Source organism: Coregonus clupeaformis, chromosome 39 (genome assembly GCF_020615455.1).
Source record: "Coregonus clupeaformis isolate EN_2021a chromosome 39, ASM2061545v1, whole genome shotgun sequence".
Classification (NCBI taxonomy): domain Eukaryota; kingdom Metazoa; phylum Chordata; class Actinopteri; order Salmoniformes; family Salmonidae; genus Coregonus; species Coregonus clupeaformis.
The window spans coordinates 5,181,657-5,201,734 of record NC_059230.1 but is presented as its reverse complement, the minus strand read 5'-3'; the positions used below and the strand labels follow the sequence as shown (position 1 = coordinate 5,201,734).

At 46.8% G+C, this 20,078-nt stretch overlaps 1 protein-coding gene across 1 annotated transcript in view; it reads right to left on the bottom strand.

Moving 5' to 3' along the window:
- Nucleotides 1–20,078, bottom strand: part of LOC121561179 (FERM domain-containing protein 7-like) — a 67,343-nt gene that overhangs the window by 11,316 nt on the left and 35,949 nt on the right. The window contains exons 3-9 of the mRNA XM_045211795.1: nucleotides 10,239–10,407; nucleotides 7,776–7,880; nucleotides 6,880–6,922; nucleotides 6,658–6,736; nucleotides 2,894–2,991; nucleotides 2,134–2,248; nucleotides 304–451 (exon numbers count right to left, since the gene is read on the bottom strand). Of these exons, the coding sequence (XP_045067730.1) occupies nucleotides 304–451; nucleotides 2,134–2,248; nucleotides 2,894–2,991; nucleotides 6,658–6,736; nucleotides 6,880–6,922; nucleotides 7,776–7,880; nucleotides 10,239–10,407 (757 nt within the window). The remainder of the gene's footprint in view (nucleotides 1–303; nucleotides 452–2,133; nucleotides 2,249–2,893; nucleotides 2,992–6,657; nucleotides 6,737–6,879; nucleotides 6,923–7,775; nucleotides 7,881–10,238; nucleotides 10,408–20,078) is intronic.

Below are 20,078 nucleotides of genomic sequence, written 5' to 3'. Positions count from 1 at the left end.
AGGTTCAGGGTTAGGATTAGGAGCTAGGATTAGGTTCAGGGTTAGGATTAGGAGCTAGGATTAGGATTAGGAGCTAGGATTAGGTTTAGGGTTAGGAGCTAGGATTAGGTTTAGGGTTAGGATTAGGAGCTAGGATTAGGATTAGGAGCTAGGATTAGGTTCAGGGTTAGGATTAGGAGCTAGGATTAGGTTCAGGGTTAAGTTTTTCGGGTCAGGGTTAAGGCTAGGGTTATGTTTACAGTAGGGTTGAATGGGACTGAATTGTGTGTCCCCAGAAGGTTAGTTATACAAGACTGTGTGTACCTGAAACACCAGTACTCCGGAGTGTGTGACGGCCAGGTTGAGTCTCATGCCCTCTCCATCGTGGGCAGGGTGGGGGCGGATCCCGTACATGTCCAGTTTCCTAGCAACCTCCAAGAGATGGACGTCTGACTCCGCAGGAGAGTGACCCCTGGAAAAATCAATCAACCAATCAGGCAATCAGATAATTAATCAGTGTGTGTGTGTGTGTTTGTACCTGCATTTCCTATGGAACCTTTATAATCTTGTGGTCCGGGTACTCTTGGTTAAGAACATACTGTTTCACCTATAGATGGTGACCTTACTGTTTATTCTAATGCTAAGGAAGTGCTTCCACAAGGACCACAGGATCTCTATGGCAGGGACAGTAGATGCTAATGCTAAGGAAGTGCTTCCACAAGGACCACAGGATCTCTATGGCAGGGCCAGTAGATGCTAATGCTAAGGAAGTGCTTCCACAAGGACCACAGGATCTCTATGGCAGGGACAGTAGATGCTAATGCTAAGGAAGTGCTTCCACAAGGACCACAGGATCTCTATCAGGGCCTAAAATGAACACCCGCCACCTGCAGGTAGAAAGGGAACAGAAGGCAACGGGCCGAAACAGGCAGGGAACTTGTCTAATAAGAAATCAGTGTTTTTGGTTTTCTGTTGTAAACTACATTTTTTAACGTTTTGCTAATTGTGTACACAACCCTGCCATTCGCTGTGTAGATAACATTTATTCCATTCCTTGGATTATAGCCCTAATTCACTCCTCAAATTAACCTGAAGTGATTTACCTACTAGCAGGTCAAACGTCTGTTTCACCAGCCACGTTGGCTGGTGGTCAGGGCTCCACAGTGCGAGCATTTCACTCGCATTTGTGAATAGAAATTGTCGAGTATGATCACATTTATAGTCAAATAAATGCTGCAGTAGCTGTTTTCAAAGTATTTCTGCCGTTTTGTTTCATATCTGGTAAATTAATCGCACAAAGTCAAAGAACTACGAATCCTATAAAGTCTATTTCACCTCACGCTGCAACACTGCCTGGCGTTGGGGGGGCCGTGCGCACTTGAAGAGCTGAGTGAAAGGTGCATTTTTAGAAGCGCTAAACACAGGCATAAAAGTTGGTCTAATTTACATGAAGCTAAAGTCTAGTGAAGTGAGACTTTGTCCTTGTGTTTCTTGGCTATTTACATTGTTTTGTTCACCAGCTAGGCTGTTTTTCAACTGCTAGGGAAGAGAAGACTTCAATCTCACAGGCACAAACATGACTGCAGTCGTGTTACCACGGTAACCTCCCGCACTTAAAGGGGCAGGTGAAATGTTTTGTCTCATCTGTGATACAAAAAAATGAAATTAAACAATATGCCACATTATTTCTTACTAGTAATACATTTCTTGTTTTAGGAACTTTACAAAGCATGCTCCTCCGTTTCTTTGTGTTTTGTTGGTGTATTTTAAGCAGAAAGAATGGCTGGTAAAAAATCTGAGTGGCTGGTAGATTTTTAAATCTACCTGCCACAGTGGCTGGTGGACCAAAATGTAATTTTAAACCCTGATAACTATGGCATTGACAGTAGATACTAATGCTAAGGAAGCGCTTCCACAGGGACCATAGGATCTCTATGGCAGTGACAGTAGATGCTAATGCTAAGGAAGCGCTTCCACAGGGACCATAGGATCTCTATGGCAGTGACAGTAGATGCTAATGCTAAGGAAGCGCTTCCACAGGGACCATAGGATCTCTATGGCAGGGACAGTAGATGCTAATGCTAAGGAAGCGCTTCCACAGGGACCATAGGATCTCTATGGCAGTGACAGTAGATGCTAATGCTAAGTGCTTACCTGTGTTTCCTGTGGAACTTGATGATCTTGTGGTCCAGGTATTCCTGGTTAGGAACGTATTGTTTCAGCTCTAGATGGTGGATGTCCAACTCTTCCTCGTAGTCTCCCAGCTCTGCTGCACAACACACACGCATACACACGTGCACGAACGGAAGCACACGTGCACGGACGGAAGCACACGTGCACGGACGGAAGCACACGTGCACGGACGGAAGCACACGTGCACGGACGGAAGCACACATGCATGCCTCACGCATTGACGCACACATATGGAGGAACACATGCACACACACAAAGGCATATGTACAAAAACACACACACAGCAAATAAATCAAATCATTTCAGGTTAATTTGAGGCTTGAGTTACGGCTATAATCCAAGGATTTATTATTATTTTTTTTTTTCACCTTTATTTAACCAGGTAAGCCAGTTGAGAACAAGTTCTCATTTACAACTGCGACCTGGCCAAGATAAAGCAAAGCAGTTTGATAAAAAAACAACAACACAGAGTTACATATGGGGGTAAAACAAAACATAAAGTCAAAAAATACCACAGAAAATATATATACAGTGTGTGCGAATGTAGCAAGTTATGGAGGAACACATGTTATCTAAACAGTGAATGGCAGGGTTGTGCATATTAGTGTACACAATAGCAAAACGTTAAAAAAATATATTTTACAACAGAAAACAAAAACACTGATTTCGGCCCGTTGGCTTCTGTTCCCTTTATAGGTGTAACTGATTGAGCTTGACTCACACTGGAGTAAATGGGAGACCAGCAGGGCGGCGCTGTTGTCATTACAGGTCAGACTGCCTGTAGAGAGGTCCTGCTTTATCTGGAGAGCAAACAGATACCTGGCACAGAGAAGAAGAGAGAGAGTGGTTACACACACAGCACTGTTGTCATTACAGAGAAAACAGATACCTGGCACAGAGGAGCAGACACCTGGGTCAGATAGATAGATATACTGTACACCTGGGTCAGATAGATAGATATACTGTACACCTGGGTCAGATAGATATACATACTGTACACCTGGGTCAGATAGATATACATACTGTACACCAGGGTCAGATAGATATACTGTACACCAGGGTCAGATGGAACTCCTTCAAGACTGTTGGAAAAGCATTCCTCATGAAGCTGGTTGAGAGAATGCCAAGAGTGTGCAAAGCTGTCATCAAGGCAAAGGATGGCTACTTTGAAAAATCTAAAATCTAAATATATACAGTGGGGGAAAAAAGTATTTAGTCAGCCACCAATTGTGCAAGTTCTCCCACTTAAAAAGATGAGAGAGGCCTGTAATTTTCATCATAGGTACACGTCAACTATGACAGACAAAATGAGAAAAAAAAAAAATCACATTGTAGGATTTTTTATGATTTTATTTGCAAATGATGGTGGAAAATAAGTATTTGGTCAATAACAAAAGTTTCTCAATACTTTGTTATATACCCTTTGTTGGCAATGACACAGGTCAAACGTTTTCTGTAAGTCTTCACAAGGTTTTCACACACTGTTGCTGGTATTTTGGCCCATTCATCCATGCAGATCTCCTCTAGAGCAGTGATGTTTTGGGGCTGTCGCTGGGCAACACGGACTTTCAACTCCCTCCAAAGATTTTCTATGGGGTTGAGATCTGGAGACTGGCTAGGCCACTCCAGGACCTTGAAATGCTTACGAAGCCACTCCGTCGTTGCCCGGGCGGTGTGTTTGGGATCATTGTCATGCTGAAAGACCCAGCCACGTTTCATCTTCAATGCCCTTGCTGATGGAAGGAGGTTTTCACTCAAAATCTCACGATACATGGCCCCATTCATTCTTTCCTTTACACGGATCAGTCGTCCCGGTCCCTTTGCAGAAAAACAGCCCCAAAGCATGATGTTTCCACCCCCATGCTTCACAGTAGGTATGGTGTTCTTTGGATGCAACTCAGCATTCTTTGTCCTCCAAACACGACGAGTTGAGTTTTTACCAAAAAGTTCTATTTTGGTTTCATCTGACCATATGACATTCTCCCAATCCTCTTCTGGATCATCCAAATGCACTCTAGCAAACTTCAGACGGGCCTGGACATGTACTGCCTTAAGCAGGGGGACATGTCTGGCACTGCAGGATTTGAGTCCCTGGCGGCGTAGTGTGTTACTGATGGTAGGCTTTGTTACTTTGGTCCCAGCTCTCTGCAGGTCATTCTCTAGGTCCCCCCGTGTGGTTCTGGGATTTTTTGCTCACCGTTCTTGTGATCATTTTGACCCCCACGGGGTGAGATCTTGCGTGGAGCCCCAGATCGAGGGAGATTATCAGTGGTCTTGTATGTCTTCCATTTCCTAATAATTGCTCCCACAGTTGATTTCTTCAAACCAAGCTGCTTACCTATTGCAGATTCAGTCTTCCCAGCCTGGTGCAGGTCTACAATTTTGTTTCTGGTGTCCTTTGACAGCTCTTTGGTCTTGGACATAGTGGAGTTTGGTTGGCGACTGTTTGAGGTTGTGGACAGGTGTCTTTTATACTGATAACAAGTTCAAACAGGTGCCATTAATACAGGTAACGAGTGGAGGACAGAGGAGCCTCTTAAAGACGAAGTTACAGGTCTGTGAGAGCCAGAAATCTTGCTTGTTTGTAGGTGACCAAATACTTATTTTCCACCATAATTTGCAAATAAATTCATTAAAAATCCTACAATGTGATTTTCTGGATTTTTTTCTCTCAATTTGTCTGTCATAGTTGACGTGTACCTATGATGAAAATTACAGGCCTCTCTCATCTTTTTAAGTGGGAGAACTTGCACAATTGGTGGCTGACTAAATACTTTTTTCCCCACTGTATTTTGATTTGTTTAACACTTTTTTTGGTTACTACATGATTCCATATGTGTTATTTCATAGTTTTGATGTCTTCACTATCATTCTACAATGTAGAAAATAGTAAAAACAAGAAAAACCCTTGAATGAGTAAGTGTGTCCAAACTTTTGACTGGTACTGTATGTTTGCAACAAGTTGGAACCATTTGATCCTGAACATGTTCCCTTACTGCAGGTGCAGGGGTCACTGGTTGACCTTGGATAAGAATACTGTGGAGAAACATTCACTGACGATGGCCCTAGTGAGAGACCCTCTACTGATAGAAACACTATCACTGACGATGGCCCTAGTGAGAGACCCTCTACTGACAGAAACAAATCAAATCAAATCAAATCAAATTTTATTGGTCACATGCGCCGAATACAACAGGTGCAGACATTACAGTGAAATGCTTACTTACAGCCCTTAACCAACAGTGCATTTATTTTAAACAAAAAAGTAAGAATAAAACAACAACAAAAAGTGTTGAGAAAAAAGAGCAGAAGTAAAAATAAAGTGACAGTAGGGAGGCTATATATACAATAGAATAAAGTGACAGTAGGGAGGCTATATATACAGGGGGGTACCGTTGCATAGTCAATGTGCGGGGGCACCGGCTAGTTGAGGTAGTTGAGGTAATATGTACATGTGGGTAGAGTTAAAGTGACTATGCATAAATACTATCACTGACGATGGCCCTAGTGAGAGACCCTCTACTGATAGAAACACTATCACTGACGATGGCCCTAGTGAGAGACCCTCTACTGATAGAAACACTATCACTGACGATGGCCCTAGTGAGAGACCCTCTACTGACAGAAACACTATCACTGACGATGGCCCTAGTGAGAGACCCTCTACTGACAGAAACACTATCACTGACGATGGCCCTAGTGAGAGACCCTCTACTGACAGAAACACTATCACTGACGATGGCCCTAGTGAGAGACCCTCTACTGACAGAAACACTATCACTGACGATGGCCCTAGTGAGAGACCCTCTACTGATAGAAACACTATCACTGACGATGGCCCTAGTGAGAGACCCTCTACTGACAGAAACACTATCACTGACGATGGCCCTAGTGAGAGACCCTCTACTGACAGAAACACTATCACTGACGATGGCCCTAGTGAGTGTTACTCTACTGATAGAAACACTATCACTGACGATGGCCCTAGTGAGAGACCCTCTACTGACAGAAACACTATCACTGACGATGGCCCTAGTGAGAGACCCTCTACTGACAGAAACACTATCACTGACGATGGCCCTAGTGAGAGACCCTCTACTGATAGAAACACTATCACTGACGATGGCCCTAGTGAGAGACCCTCTACTGACAGAAACACTATCACTGACGATGGCCATAGTGAGAGACCCTCTACTGACAGAAACACTATCACTGACGATGGCCATAGTGAGAGACCCTCTACTGATTGAAACACTATCACTGACGATGGCCCTAGTGAGAGACCCTCTACTGACAGAAACACTATCACTGACGATGGCCCTAGTGAGAGACCCTCTACTGATAGAAACACTATCACTGACGATGGCCCTAGTGAGAGACCCTCTACTGACAGAAACACTATCACTGACTAATGTATCTGGGGAAGGCACGTTACACACACACACTAACACACACTAACACACTAACACACACACTAACACACACCTGGTGAGTCCTCTCTGCAGCTGCCCTGGGTCTGGAGGAAAGAACTTGACGATGAATCTGAAGAACAGATCACTGGTGTCTGAGAGAGAGAGAGAGAGAGAGAGGGAGAGGGAGAGGGAGAGAGAGAGAGAGAGAGAGAGAGAGAGAGAGGTTAACCACATTCAAAAGAAATGTGTATACATATTCTCACTCAGTTACTACTACTCAATCACACAGACTTACTCTTGATCTGATTGGCTAGAGGTTTCAACTGTTCCAGCCACACCTGGAATAAGAAACAAACAGGACAGACTTCTATTCAATTGAACTCCAATCAAACACAGTATAAAGTATTTCTCTCAGCAGTTACCTCTCTGTCTAGTAGGTTACACTTACCTCCCTGTTTACTAGGTTACACTTACCTCCCTGTCTAGTAGGTTACACTTACCTCCCTGTATAGTAGGTTACACTTACCTCCCTGTTTACTAGGTTACACTTACCTCCCTGTTTACTAGGTTACACTTACCTCCCTGTCTAGTAGGTTACACTTACCTCCCTGTCTAGTAGGTTACACTTACCTCCCTGTCTAGTAGGTTACACTTACCTCTCTGTCTAGTAGGTTACACTTACCTCCCTGTTTAGTAGGTTACACTTACCTCCCTGTCTAGTAGGTTACACTTACCTCTCTGTCTAGTAGGTTACACTTACCTCCCTGTCTAGTAGGTTACACTTACCTCCCTGTCTAGTAGGTTACACTTACCTCCCTGTCTAGTAGGTTACACTTACCTCTCTGTCTAGTAGGTTACACTTACCTCCCTGTCTAGTAGGTTACACTTACCTCCCTGTCTAGTAGGTTACACTTACCTCCCTGTCTAGTAGGTTACACTTACCTCCCTGTCTAGTAGGTTACACTTACCTCTCTGTCTAGTAGGTTACACTTACCTCCCTGTTTAGTAGGTTACACTTACCTCCCTGTCTAGTAGGTTACACTTACCTCCCTGTCTAGTAGGTTACACTTACCTCTCTGTCTAGTAGGTTACACTTACCTCCCTGTCTAGTAGGTTACACTTACCTCCCTGTCTAGTAGGTTACACTTACCTCCCTGTCTAGTAGGTTACAGAGTGATGTCAATAACTTACATAGCTGCCAGTGTGGTGTCTGAACTCCAGTCCAAAATATTCTTTCTCCAGCAGCTTGAGGTGGCCACACACCTTGTTGAAGAAGTCACATCCCAGGATCCTTTGCTGTGGTGGAGAGATAGGAAGAGACAGGAAGTCATCAGTTACCAACGAGGTAAAAGGTTGAGATAAGAATCATGATAATGTTGTTTGTTGTTAAGACATTTTGCTTTCGGTTTATTGCTTTATCTCGGTACGGTGGATATTGTAATATACGAGAATGTGTTCTCAATGATTTACCTGCTTAAATAAAGGCAACATCTAAATCTAGTGCTTTAGGCTAGCAGGGCTAGATGAGGGACCCGTTGATGGAGCTGACCGTGGTGCTGAAACGGCTTGTGAGCGATTATTTTTTTCTAGTCATAGTATAAACACGTTCAGTGCATTCTACTATATTTATTTTTTACCACAACTTTTATGTGAAATGTAACAATTCCAAAAATAGGCAAAACATATATTTAATAGGCTATATTTAACTAATTTACAACACATATCTAATTTTCCGTATCTTTCATCATTTTCGTTCTCTAGTGAGTTAGTTCGTTTTTCCATTTACAGATCAGCCTACCCCATGACGTAATGCGTCAGAGCGACGCACGTAGATAAAATACTGTGTCTCTGTTTTGGGATCCGTCAACCCCAACTGTTTAGGGGAGTTCTCAGTTCTGTCACACGCTGTTTCCTTCCCGCTCTTGTCTGAATCTTAATTACCGGTGCCGCTGGCGGAGGAGATGAGATAGGCGTGAGAGTGAGTCGTTTTCTTGCACTGTGACACAACCGAACCCGGTTTTTAGACCTGCTGACACGACGGGGGAGCGCGTGTATCCTCTCATTACTGCGTCATTATGGGACCGCGAGGCGAGGCGCAAGGAAAACCGTCCCATAAACGGTCATCAACAACCTTTAACGTCCGCCCTTACAACACTCTCAACAACTAGGCTATCAAACTACCGATTTAGAGCCGTCAGCTGGCCGGAGAGAGAGGGAGTGTAGTGGGTTTGGTGCTGAACACACACAAACTCTAATCTCTAGTCACTAGTATGTTTGAATGGTAGGACTATATATCATCCATCCCTCTCTCTCTGTGTCCAGGCCGCTAATAGTTCTTTCAACCTGGGGGCAGAGAGGCTGGCTATTGGGGGCAAGAGAGGATGGGGGTACTCAACTCAAACTCACTGGAAGAATAGGCTACTACTCACCCCTCTCCTTGTCAACACACCACTATCCTCAAGGCTATTCACATCTCTCTCTCTCTCTCTCTCTCTCTCTCTCTCTCTCTCTCTCTATCTCTATTTATCGCTCTCACTCTTTCTCTTTCTCTCTATTTCTCTCTTACACTCTCTCTGCCTCCCCCCTTGACCTCCTAACCAAAACACACAGCAGGGGTCTTTCTCTTTTCTTTTCCACTCTCCCTCCCCTCCCTACCTCCATCCATCCCTCCATCACTCCCTCCCTCCCTCCATCCCTCCCTCCATCCCTCCCTCCTTCCCTCCATCCATCCATCCATCCATCCATCCCTCCCTCCCTCCCTCCATCCATCCCTCCCTCCATCCTCCATCCCTCCATCCCTCCCTCCATCCCTCCCTCCCTCCCTCCCTCCCTCCCTCCCTCCATCCATCTCTCCATCCCTCCCTCCTTTCCTCCCTCCCTCCCTCCATCCCTCCCTCCCTCCCTCCCTCCCTCCCTCCCTCCCTCCCTCCCTCCCTCCCTCCCTCCCTCCATCCATCCATCCATCCCTCCCTCCCTCCCTCCCTCCCTCCCTCCCTCCATCCATCTCTCCATCCCTCCCTCCTTTCCTCCCTCCCTCCATCCCTCCCTCCCTCCCTCCCTCCCTCCCTCCCTCCCTCCATCCATCTCTCCATCCTCCCCCTCCTTTCCTCCCTCCCTCCCTCCCTCCCTCCCTCCCTCCCTCCATCCATCTCTCCATCCCTCCCTCCTTTCCTCCCTCCATCCCTCCCTCCCTCCCTCCCTCCCTCCATCCATCTCTCCATCCCTCCCTCCCTCCCTCCCTCCCTCCCTCCCTCCCTCCCTCCATGGCTCAGGGGAGGCAGTAAAGGCCCGCGAGGCTCCCGGTCACCAGCGCGCTCTGAGAGAGAAATCATGCACGCAGATAATGGGACCAGGAATAAGGGCTACTTTACAAGGACAACACCGCGAGGAAACGAGCCCCCACACATACACACACATACACACACATACACACACATCGCTATAAACATTTTCCATCTTGTCATGGGTTATGAGTATAACCCTATATAGACTAAATATATATGTAAAAACAACTGCTATGTGTCATATGTTTCTGGTAATTGCTTCACCAATGCGAAGTCCTATTATTTTCATATCAAGGCTACAAGCACTTGGACTGTTGTCTTTTACAGTAACCTAAACATAACACACATTGATAGAATTGCTTTGATTTACCTTGACCTCAAACACACGCTCGCTGTTGTCCAGAAAGATCACACGCAGCTGGAATGTTCCCTCCTTGGAGACGGAGGGCTTCGGTGCGCCGGGAGAGAGGAGCGCCAGCTTCCCGCGCCGGTCCCCCTCTCTCTCTCTCACGCGCTGGTTCCGGTCCAATCCAAAACACCTTTACAAAAAAGAAGTAAAAGACACCGGAAGTTCCTGTGTAGTTGTAGTAGAATCCTCAATCCTCCGTTGCCAATGCCACTGTGTCTCCTAAATGAAGACGCGAATTACGCACTCCTCTGTCTGCTATGTGCGCTTTAACAGTTTCCCTCTCAACCAGTGAGGCAGCAGTAGCCTATAGACGTGGGCTGGTCTGGTATAGGCAGCTAGCGTTAACCCACACACTAGCCTGTTACTTGGTGTGATGGATAAAATGCAATCTTTTAAATTATGTTTTCCCCATTATGATGCAACATGTCGGCTATATACAGTTGAAGTCGGAAGTTTACATACACTTAGGTTGGAGTCATTAAAACTCGTTTTTCAACCACTCCACACATTTCTTGTTAACAAACTATAGTTTTGGCAAGTCGGTTAGGACATCTACTTTGTGCATGACACAAGTCATTTTTCCAACAATTGTTTACAGACAGATTATTTCACTTATAATTCACTGTATCACAATTCCAGTGGTCAGAAGTTTACATACAATAAGTTGACTGTGCCTTTAAACAGCTTGGAAAATTCCAGAAAAGGATGTCATGGCTTTAGAAGCTTCTGATAGGCTAATTGACATCATTTGAGTCAATTGGAGGTGTACCTGTGGATGTATTTCAAGGCCTACCTTCAAACTCAGTGCCTCTTTGCTTGACATCATGGGAAAATCAAAAGAAATCAGCCAAGACCTCAGAATTTTTTTTTTAGACCTCCACAAGTCTGGTTCATCCTTGGGAACAATTTCAAAATGCCTGAAGGTACCACGTTCATCTGTACAAACAATAGTACGCAAGTATAAAAACCATGGGACCACGCAGCCGTCATACCGCTCAGGAAGGAGACGTGTTCTGTCTCCTAGAGATGAACGTACTTTGGTGCGAAAAGTGCAAATCAATCCCAGAACAACAGCAAAGGACCTTGTGAAGATGCTGGAGGAAACAGGTACAAAAGTATCTATATCCACAGTAAAACGAGTCCTATATCGACATAACCTGAAAGGCCGCTCAGCAAGGAAGAAGCCACTGCTCCAAAACCGCCATAAAAAAGCCAGACTACGGTTTGCAACTGCACATGGGGACAAAGATCGTACTTTTGGAGAAATGTCCTCTGGTCTGATGAAACAAAAATAGAACTGATTGGCCATGATGACCATCGTTATGTTTGGAGGAAAAAGGGGGTTGCTTGCAAGCCGAAGAACACCATCCCAACTGTGAAGAACAGGGGTAGCAGCATCATGCTGTGGGGGTGCTTTGCTGCAGGAGGGACTGGTGCACTTCACAAAATAGATGGCATCGTGAGGAAGGAAAATTATGTGGATATATTGAAGCAACATCTCAAGACATCAGTCAGGAAGTTAAAGCTTGGTCGCAAATGGGTCTTCCAAATGCACAATGACCCCAAGCATACTTCCAAATTTGTGGCAAAATGGCTTAAGGACAACAAAGTCAAGGTATTGGAGTGGCCATCACAAAGCCCTGACCTCAATCCTATAGAACATTTGTGGGCAGAACTGAAAAAGCATGTGCGAGCAAGGAGGCCTACAAACCTGACTCAGTTACACCAGCTCTGTCAGGAGGAATGGGCCAAAATTCATCCAACTTATTGTGGGAAGCTTGTTGAAGGCTACCCGAAACATTTGACCCAAGTTAAACAATTTAACGGCAATGCTCCCAAATACTAATTGAGTGTATGTAAACTTCTGACCCCACTGGGAATGTGATGAAATAAATAAAAGCTGAAATAAATCATTCTCTCTACTATTATTCTGACATTTCACATTCTTAAAATAAAGTGGTGATCCTAACTGACCTAAGACAGGGAATTTTTACTAGAATTAAATGTCAGGAATTGTGGAAAAACTGAGTTTAACTGTATTTGGCTAAGATGTACGTAAACTTCCGACTTCAACGGTATGTGTATCCACCAAAGGTGTTATGTCATTCAGCTCATTCTAGGGTGTTAAACTTCGATATCAAATCTGACTGGAAATATTATCCGTGCTCTGCCATGTCCAGGTCAATTTCAGGTGATTATGTTAGTAATCCTCAAACACACACACACACACACACACACACACACACACACACACACACACACACACACACACACACAAACACACAATTCACCAGTCAGAGTTGGTGTCAGACGGCAACATTGTTCTCAGACCCTGTAGGGCAAAGCAACACAGCCGACACACCCCTAGTCCAACGCTACAGTATTTCCCTGAAAGTGTGTGTGTGTGTGTGTGTGTGTGTGCGCGCGTGCGCAAGAGAGAATTAGAAAGACGTTTTCAAAATGCATACTGCCTCCAGCTCATTGCAAAGCGCTGATGAAGCCTGCCTTCCGTTGCCTATACATTTGAATGGTGAATGGGAAGCGCATTTCAATTACCAGTTGAGAAAAAAAAAAAATAGTAGCTCTTTTTAATCATGGCCCCAAAAAAATATTTTTAACACAGGATTGCATTTAGAATTGTTGCTCAATTTTCTTCTCAAAGGCTCTGTATCTGTATGCTGTAAGGTGTGATAAATACGATACATAACGAAATCCACACGCACCAATTTAATTCCTCTAAATTATGCAAATTAACCTATAGACCGATAAGCATGACCACTCAACTGGTATTTACATCAACTGTTATTTACATCAACTGGTATTTACATCAATGAATTGATGAATGCAATTTTTATTTATCTGCTCTTAAATAAAACAAATACTGCCAAAAGCCGGATAATAACCGGCTAACAGAAACGCTGGTGTGTATGAATGTGTGTGTTCCCTTAGTGCCTGCGTGCGTAAACGGTGACATTACCCCGACTGAGCAGAAAGTGAGTGATTATCTTCTCCATGATCCACTAAATCAATTCCTAAATAAACTAAATCAAGGAGGGCATACAATGGGTAAGGGGTTGGTATATAAGCGACACCAACTAATCTATGGGGTGGTGGCAGACAATAAAGCATCACTCATTTCTTTATTTAACTAAAGACTTATTTGCAATAATATGAATCTAGGGTTGTTTATTTTCCCTTTTGTACTTTACCTATTTGCACATCGTTATAACACTGTATATATACATAATTTGAAATGTCTTTATTCTTTTGGAACTTCTGTGAGTGTAATGTTTACTGTTAATGTTTTTAATTATTTATTTCACTTTTTGATCTGTTTATATATATACTGTACAGTACAGTAAGAATGTGTCCTATATAAATTACATGGTGGTTGGAGCCTTTCAAGGAAATGGACCTGTGTGTGTAGACTACTCTGCCCTCCAGTGTGTAGACTACTCTGTCCTCCAGTGTGTAGACTACTCTTCCCTCCAGTGTGTAGACTACTCTTCCCTCCAGTGTGTAGACTACTCTACCCTCCAGTGTGTCGACTACTCTTCCCTCCAGTGTGTAGACTACTCTGCCCTCCAGTGTGTAGGCTACTCTTCCCTCCAGTGTGTAGGCTACTCTTCCCTCCAGTGTGTAGACTACTCTTCCCTCCAGTGTGTCGACTACTCTTCCCTCCAGTGTGTCGACTACTCTGTCCCTCCAGTGTGTCGACTAATCTTCCCTCCAGTGTGTAGACTACTCTGTCCTCCAGTGTGTAGACTACTCTTCCCTCCAGTGTGTCGACTACTCTTCCCTCCAGTGTGTCGACTACTCTTCCCTCCAGTGTGTCGACTACTCTTCCCTCCAGTGTGTAGACTACTCTTCCCTCCAGTGTGTAGACTACTCTTCCCTCCAGTGTGTCGACTACTCTTCCCTCCAGTGTGTAGACTACTCTTCCCTCCAGTGTGTAGACTACTCTACCCTCCAGTGTGTCGACTACTCTTCCCTCCAGTGTGTAGACTACTCTTCCCTCCAGTGTGTCGACTAATCTTCCCTCCAGTGTGTAGACTACTCTGTCCTCCAGTGTGTAGACTACTCTTCCTCCAGTGTGTAGACTACTCTTCCCTCCAGTGTGTCGACTACTCTTCCCTCCAGTGTGTCGACTACTCTTCCCTCCAGTGTGTCGACTACTCTTCCCTCCAGTGTGTAGACTACTCTTCCTCCAGTGTGTAGACTACTCTTCCCTCCAGTGTGCGACTACTCTTCCCTCCAGTGTGTAGACTACTCTTCCCTCCAGTGTGTAGACTACTCTACCCTCCAGTGTGTCGACTACTCTTCCCTCCAGTGTGTAGACTACTCTTCCCTCCAGTGTGTCGACTACTCTTCCCTCCAGTGTGTAGACTACTCTGTCCTCCAGTGTGTAGACTACTCTTCCCTCCAGTGTGTAGACTACTCTTCCCTCCAGTGTGTCGACTACTCTTCCCTCCAGTGTGTCGACTACTCTTCCCTCCAGTGTGTCGACTACTCTTCCCTCCAGTGTGTCGACTACTCTCCCCTCCAGTGTGTCGACTACTCTGCCCTTCAGTGTCTAGACTACTCTGTCCTCCAGTGTGTAGACTACTCTTCCTCCAGTGTGTAGGTTACTCTTCCCTCCAGTGTGTCGACTACTCTGCCCTCCAGTGTCTAGACTACTCTGTCCTCCAGTGTGTAGACTACTCTGTCCTCCAGTGTGTAGACTACTCTTCCCTTCCAGTGTGTCGACTACTCTGCCCTCCAGTGTGTAGACTACTCTTCCCTCCAGTGTGTAGGCTACTCAACCTTCCAGTGTGTCGACTACTCTTCCCTCCAGTGTGTAGACGACTCTGCCCTCCAGTGTGTAGACTACTCTGCCCTCCAGTGTGTCGACTACTCTTCCCTCCAGTGTGTAGACTACTCTTCCCTCCAGTGTGAAGACTACTCTTCCCACCAGTGTGTAGACTACTCTTCCCTCCAGTGTGTCGACTACTCTTCCCTCCAGTGTGTCGACTACTCTTCCCTCCAGTGTGTCGACTACTCTTCCCTCCAGTGTGTCGACTACTCTGCCCTCCAGTGTGTAGACTACTCTTCCCTCCAGTGTGTAGGCTACTCAACCTTCCAGTGTGTCGACTACTCTTCCCTCCAGTGTGTAGACGACTCTGCCCTCCAGTGTGTAGACTACTCTGCCCTCCAGTGTGTCGACTACTCTTCCCCTCCAGTGTGTAGACTACTCTTCCCTCCAGTGTGAAGACTACTCTTCCCACCAGTGTGTAGACTACTCTTCCTTCCAGTGTGTCGACTACTCTTCCTCCAGTGTGTCGACTACTCTTCCCTCCAGTGTGTCGACTACTCTTCCCTCCAGTGTGTAGGCTACTCTTCCATCCAGTGTGTAGGCTACTCTGCCCTCCAGTGTGTAGGCTACTCTCCCTCCAGTGTTTAGGCTACTCTACCCTCCAGCTGTGTAGACTACACTTCCCTCCAGCGTGTAGACTACCCTTCCCTCCAGTGTGTAGGCTACTCTTCCCTCCAGTGTGTAGACTACTCTTCCCTCCAGTGTGTAGGCTACTCTACCCTCCAGTGTGTAGACTACTCTTCCCTCCAGTGTGTAGACTACTCTGCCCTCCAGTGTGTAGACTACTCTGTCCTCCAGTGTGTAGACTACTCTGCCCTCCAGTGTGTTGACTACTCTGTCCTCCAGTGTGTAGACTACTCTTCCCTCCAGTGTGTAGACTACTCTTCCCTCCAGTGTGTAGACTACTCTTCCCTCCAGTGTGTAGACTACTCTGTCCTCCAGTGTGTAGACTACTCTACCCTCCAGTGTGTCGACTACTCTTCCTCCAGTGTGTAGACTACTCTACCCTCCAGTGTGTAGACTACTCTTCCCTCCAGTGTGTAGACTACTCTTCCCTCCAGTGTGTAGACTACTCTTCCCTCCAGTGTGTCGACTACTCTTCCCTCCAGTGTGTAGACTACTCTACCCTCCAGTGTGTAGACTACTCTTCCCTCCAGTGTGTCGACTACTCTTCCCTCCAGTGTGTCGACTACTCTGCCCTCCAGTGTGTCGACTAATCTTCCCTCCAGTGTGTAGACTACTCTGTCCTCCAGTGTGTAGACTACTCTTCCCTCCAGTGTGTCGACTACTCTTCCCTCCAGTGTGTCGACTACTCTTCCCTCCAGTGTGTCACTTCTCTTCCTCCAGTGTGTAGACTACTCTTCCCTCCAGTGTGTAGACTACTCTTCCCTCCAGTGTGTCGACTACTCTTCCCTCCAGTGTGTAGACTACTCTTCCCTCCAGTGTGTAGACTGCTCTACCCTCCAGTGTGTCGACTACTCTTCCCTCCAGTGTGTAGACTACTCTTCCCTCCAGTGTGTCGACTAATCTTCCCTCCAGTGTGTAGACTACTCTGTCCTCCAGTGTGTAGACTACTCTTCCCTCCAGTGTGTAGACTACTCTTCCCTCCAGTGTGTCGACTACTCTTCCCTCCAGTGTGTCGACTACTCTTCCCTCCAGTGTGTCGACTACTCTTCCCTCCAGTGTGTCGACTACTCTTCCTCCAGTGTGTAGACTACTCTTCCCTCCAGTGTGTCGACTACTCTTCCCTCCAGTGTGTAGACTACTCTTCCCTCCAGTGTGTAGACTACTCTACCCTCCAGTGTGTCGACTACTCTTCCCTCCAGTGTGTAGACTACTCTTCCCTCCAGTGTGTCGACTAATCTTCCCTCCAGTGTGTAGACTACTCTGTCCTCCAGTGTGTAGACTACTCTTCCCTCCAGTGTTTAGACTACTCTTCCCTCCAGTGTGTCGAGCTACTCTTCCCTCCAGTGTGTCGACTACTCTTCCCTCCAGTGTGTCGACTACTCTTCCTCCAGTGTGTCGACTACTCTCCCCCAGTGTGTCGACTTCACTCTGCCCTTCAGTGTCTAGACTACTCTGTCCTCCAGTGTGTAGACTACTCTTCCCTCCAGTGTGTAGGTTACTCTTCCCTCCAGTGTGTCGACTACTCTGCCCTCCAGTGTCTAGACTACTCTGTCCTCCAGTGTGTAGACTACTCTGTCCTCCAGTGTGTAGACTACTCTTCCCTCCAGTGTGTCGACTACTCTGCCCCCAGTGTGTAGACGACTCTGCCCTCCAGTGTGTAGACTACTCTGCCCTCCAGTGTGTCGACTACTCTTCCCTCCAGTGTGTAGACTACTCTTCCCTCCAGTGTGAAGACTACTCTTCCCACCAGTGTGTAGACTACTCTTCCCTCCAGTGTGTCGACTACTCTTCCCTCCAGTGTGTCGACTACTCTTCCCCTCCAGTGTGTCGACTACTCTTCCTCCAGTGTGTAGGCTACTCTTCCATCCAGTGTGTAGGCTACTCTGCCCTCCAGTGTGTAGGCTACTCTCCCTCCAGTGTTTAGGCTACTCTACCCTCCAGCGTGTAGACTACACTTCCCCCTCCAGCGTGTAGACTACCCTTCCCTCCAGTGTGTAGGCTACTCTTCCCTCCAGTGTGTAGACTACTCTTCCCTCCAGTGTGTAGGCTACTCTACCCTCCAGTGTGTAGACTACTCTTCCCTCCAGTGTGTAGACTACTCTGCCCTCCAGTGTGTAGACTACTCTGTCCTCCAGTGTGTAGACTACTCTGCCCTCCAGTGTGTTGACTACTCTGTCCTCCAGTGTGTAGACTACTCTTCCCTCCAGTGTGTAGACTACTCTTCCCTCCAGTGTGTAGACTACTCTTCCCTCCAGTGTGTAGACTACTCTGTCCTCCAGTGTGTAGACTACTCTACCCTCCAGTGTGTCGACTACTCTTCCCTCCAGTGTGTAGACTACAAGCTACCCTCCAGTGTGTAGACTACTCTTCCCTCCAGTGTGTAGACTACTCTTCCTCCAGTGTGTAGACTACTCTTCCCTCCAGTGTGTCGACTACTCTTCCCTCCAGTGTGTAGACTACTCTACCCTCCAGTGTGTAGACTACTCTTCCTCCAGTGTGTCGACTACTCTCTCCCTCCAGTGTGTAGACTACTCTTCCCTCCAGTGTGTAGACTACTCTGTCCTCCAGTGTGTAGACTACTCTTCCCTCCAGTGTGTCGACTACTCTTCCCTCCAGTGTGTCGACTACTCTTCCTCCAGTGTGTCGACTACTCTTCCCCCTCCAGTGTGTAGACTACTCTTCCCTCCAGTGTGTAGACTACTCTTCCCTCCAGTGTGTCGACTACTCTTCCTCCAGTGTGTAGACTACTCTTCCCTCCAGTGTGTAGACTACTCTACCCTCCAGTGTGTCGACTACTCTTCCCTCCAGTGTGTAGACTACTCTTCCCTCCAGTGTGTCGACTAATCTTCCCTCCAGTGTGTAGACTACTCTGTCCTCCAGTGTGTAGACTACTCTTCCCTCCAGTGTGTAGACTACTCTTCCCTCCAGTGTGTCGACTACTCTTCCCTCCAGTGTGTCGACTACTCTTCCCTCCAGTGTGTCGACTCACTCTTCCCTCCAGTGTGTAGACTACTCTTCCCTCCAGTGTGTAGACTACTCTTCCCTCCAGTGTGTCGACTACTCCTCCCTCCAGTGTGTAGACTACTCTTCCCTCCAGTGTGTAGACTACTCTACCCTCCAGTGTGTCGACTACTCTTCCCCTCCAGTGTGTAGACTACTCTTCCCTCCAGTGTGTCGACTAATCTTCCCTCCAGTGTGTAGACTACTCTGTCCTCCAGTGTGTAGACTACTCTTCCCTCCAGTGTGTAGACTACTCTTCCCTCCAGTGTGTCGACTACTCTTCCCTCCAGTGTGTCGACTACTCTTCCCTCCAGTGTGTCGACTACTCTTCCCTCCAGTGTGTCGACTACTCTCCCCTCCAGTGTGTCGACTACTCTGCCCTTCAGTGTCTAGACTACTCTGTCCTCCAGTGTGTAGACTACTCTTCCCTCCAGTGTGTAGGTTACTCTTCCCTCCAGTGTGTCGACTACTCTGCCCTCCAGTGTCTAGACTACTCTGTCCTCCAGTGTGTAGACTACTCTGTCCTCCAGTGTGTAGACTACTCTTCCCTCCAGTGTGTCGACTACTCTGCCCTCCAGTGTGTAGACTACTCTTCCCTCCAGTGTGTAGGCTACTCAACCTTCCAGTGTGTCGACTACTCTTCCCTCCAGTGTGTAGACGACTCTGCCCTCCAGTGTGTAGACTACTCTGCCCTCCAGTGTGTCGACTACTCTTCCCTCCAGTGTGTAGACTACTCTTCCCTCCAGTGTGAAGACTACTCTTCCCACCAGTGTGTAGACTACTCTTCCCTCCAGTGTGTCGACTACTCTTCCCTCCAGTGTGTCGACTACTCTTCCCTCCAGTGTGTCGACTACTCTTCCCTCCAGTGTGTCGACTACTCTGCCCTCCAGTGTGTAGACTACTCTTCCCTCCAGTGTGTAGGCTACTCAACCTTCCAGTGTGTCGACTACTCTTCCCCCTCCAGTGTGTAGACGACTCTGCCCTCCAGTGTGTAGACTACTCTGCCCTCCAGTGTGTCGACTACTCTTCCCTCCAGTGTGTAGACTACTCTTCCCTCCAGTGTGAAGACTACTCTTCCCACCAGTGTGTAGACTACTCTTCCCTCCAGTGTGTCGACTACTCTTCCCTCCAGTGTGTCGACTACTCTTCCCTCCAGTGTGTCGACTACTCTTCCCTCCAGTGTGTAGGCTACTCTTCCATCCAGTGTGTAGGCTACTCTGCCCTCCAGTGTGTAGGCTACTCTCCCCTCCAGTGTTTAGGCTACTCTACCCTCCAGCGTGTAGACTACACTTCCCTCCAGCGTGTAGACTACCCTTCCCTCC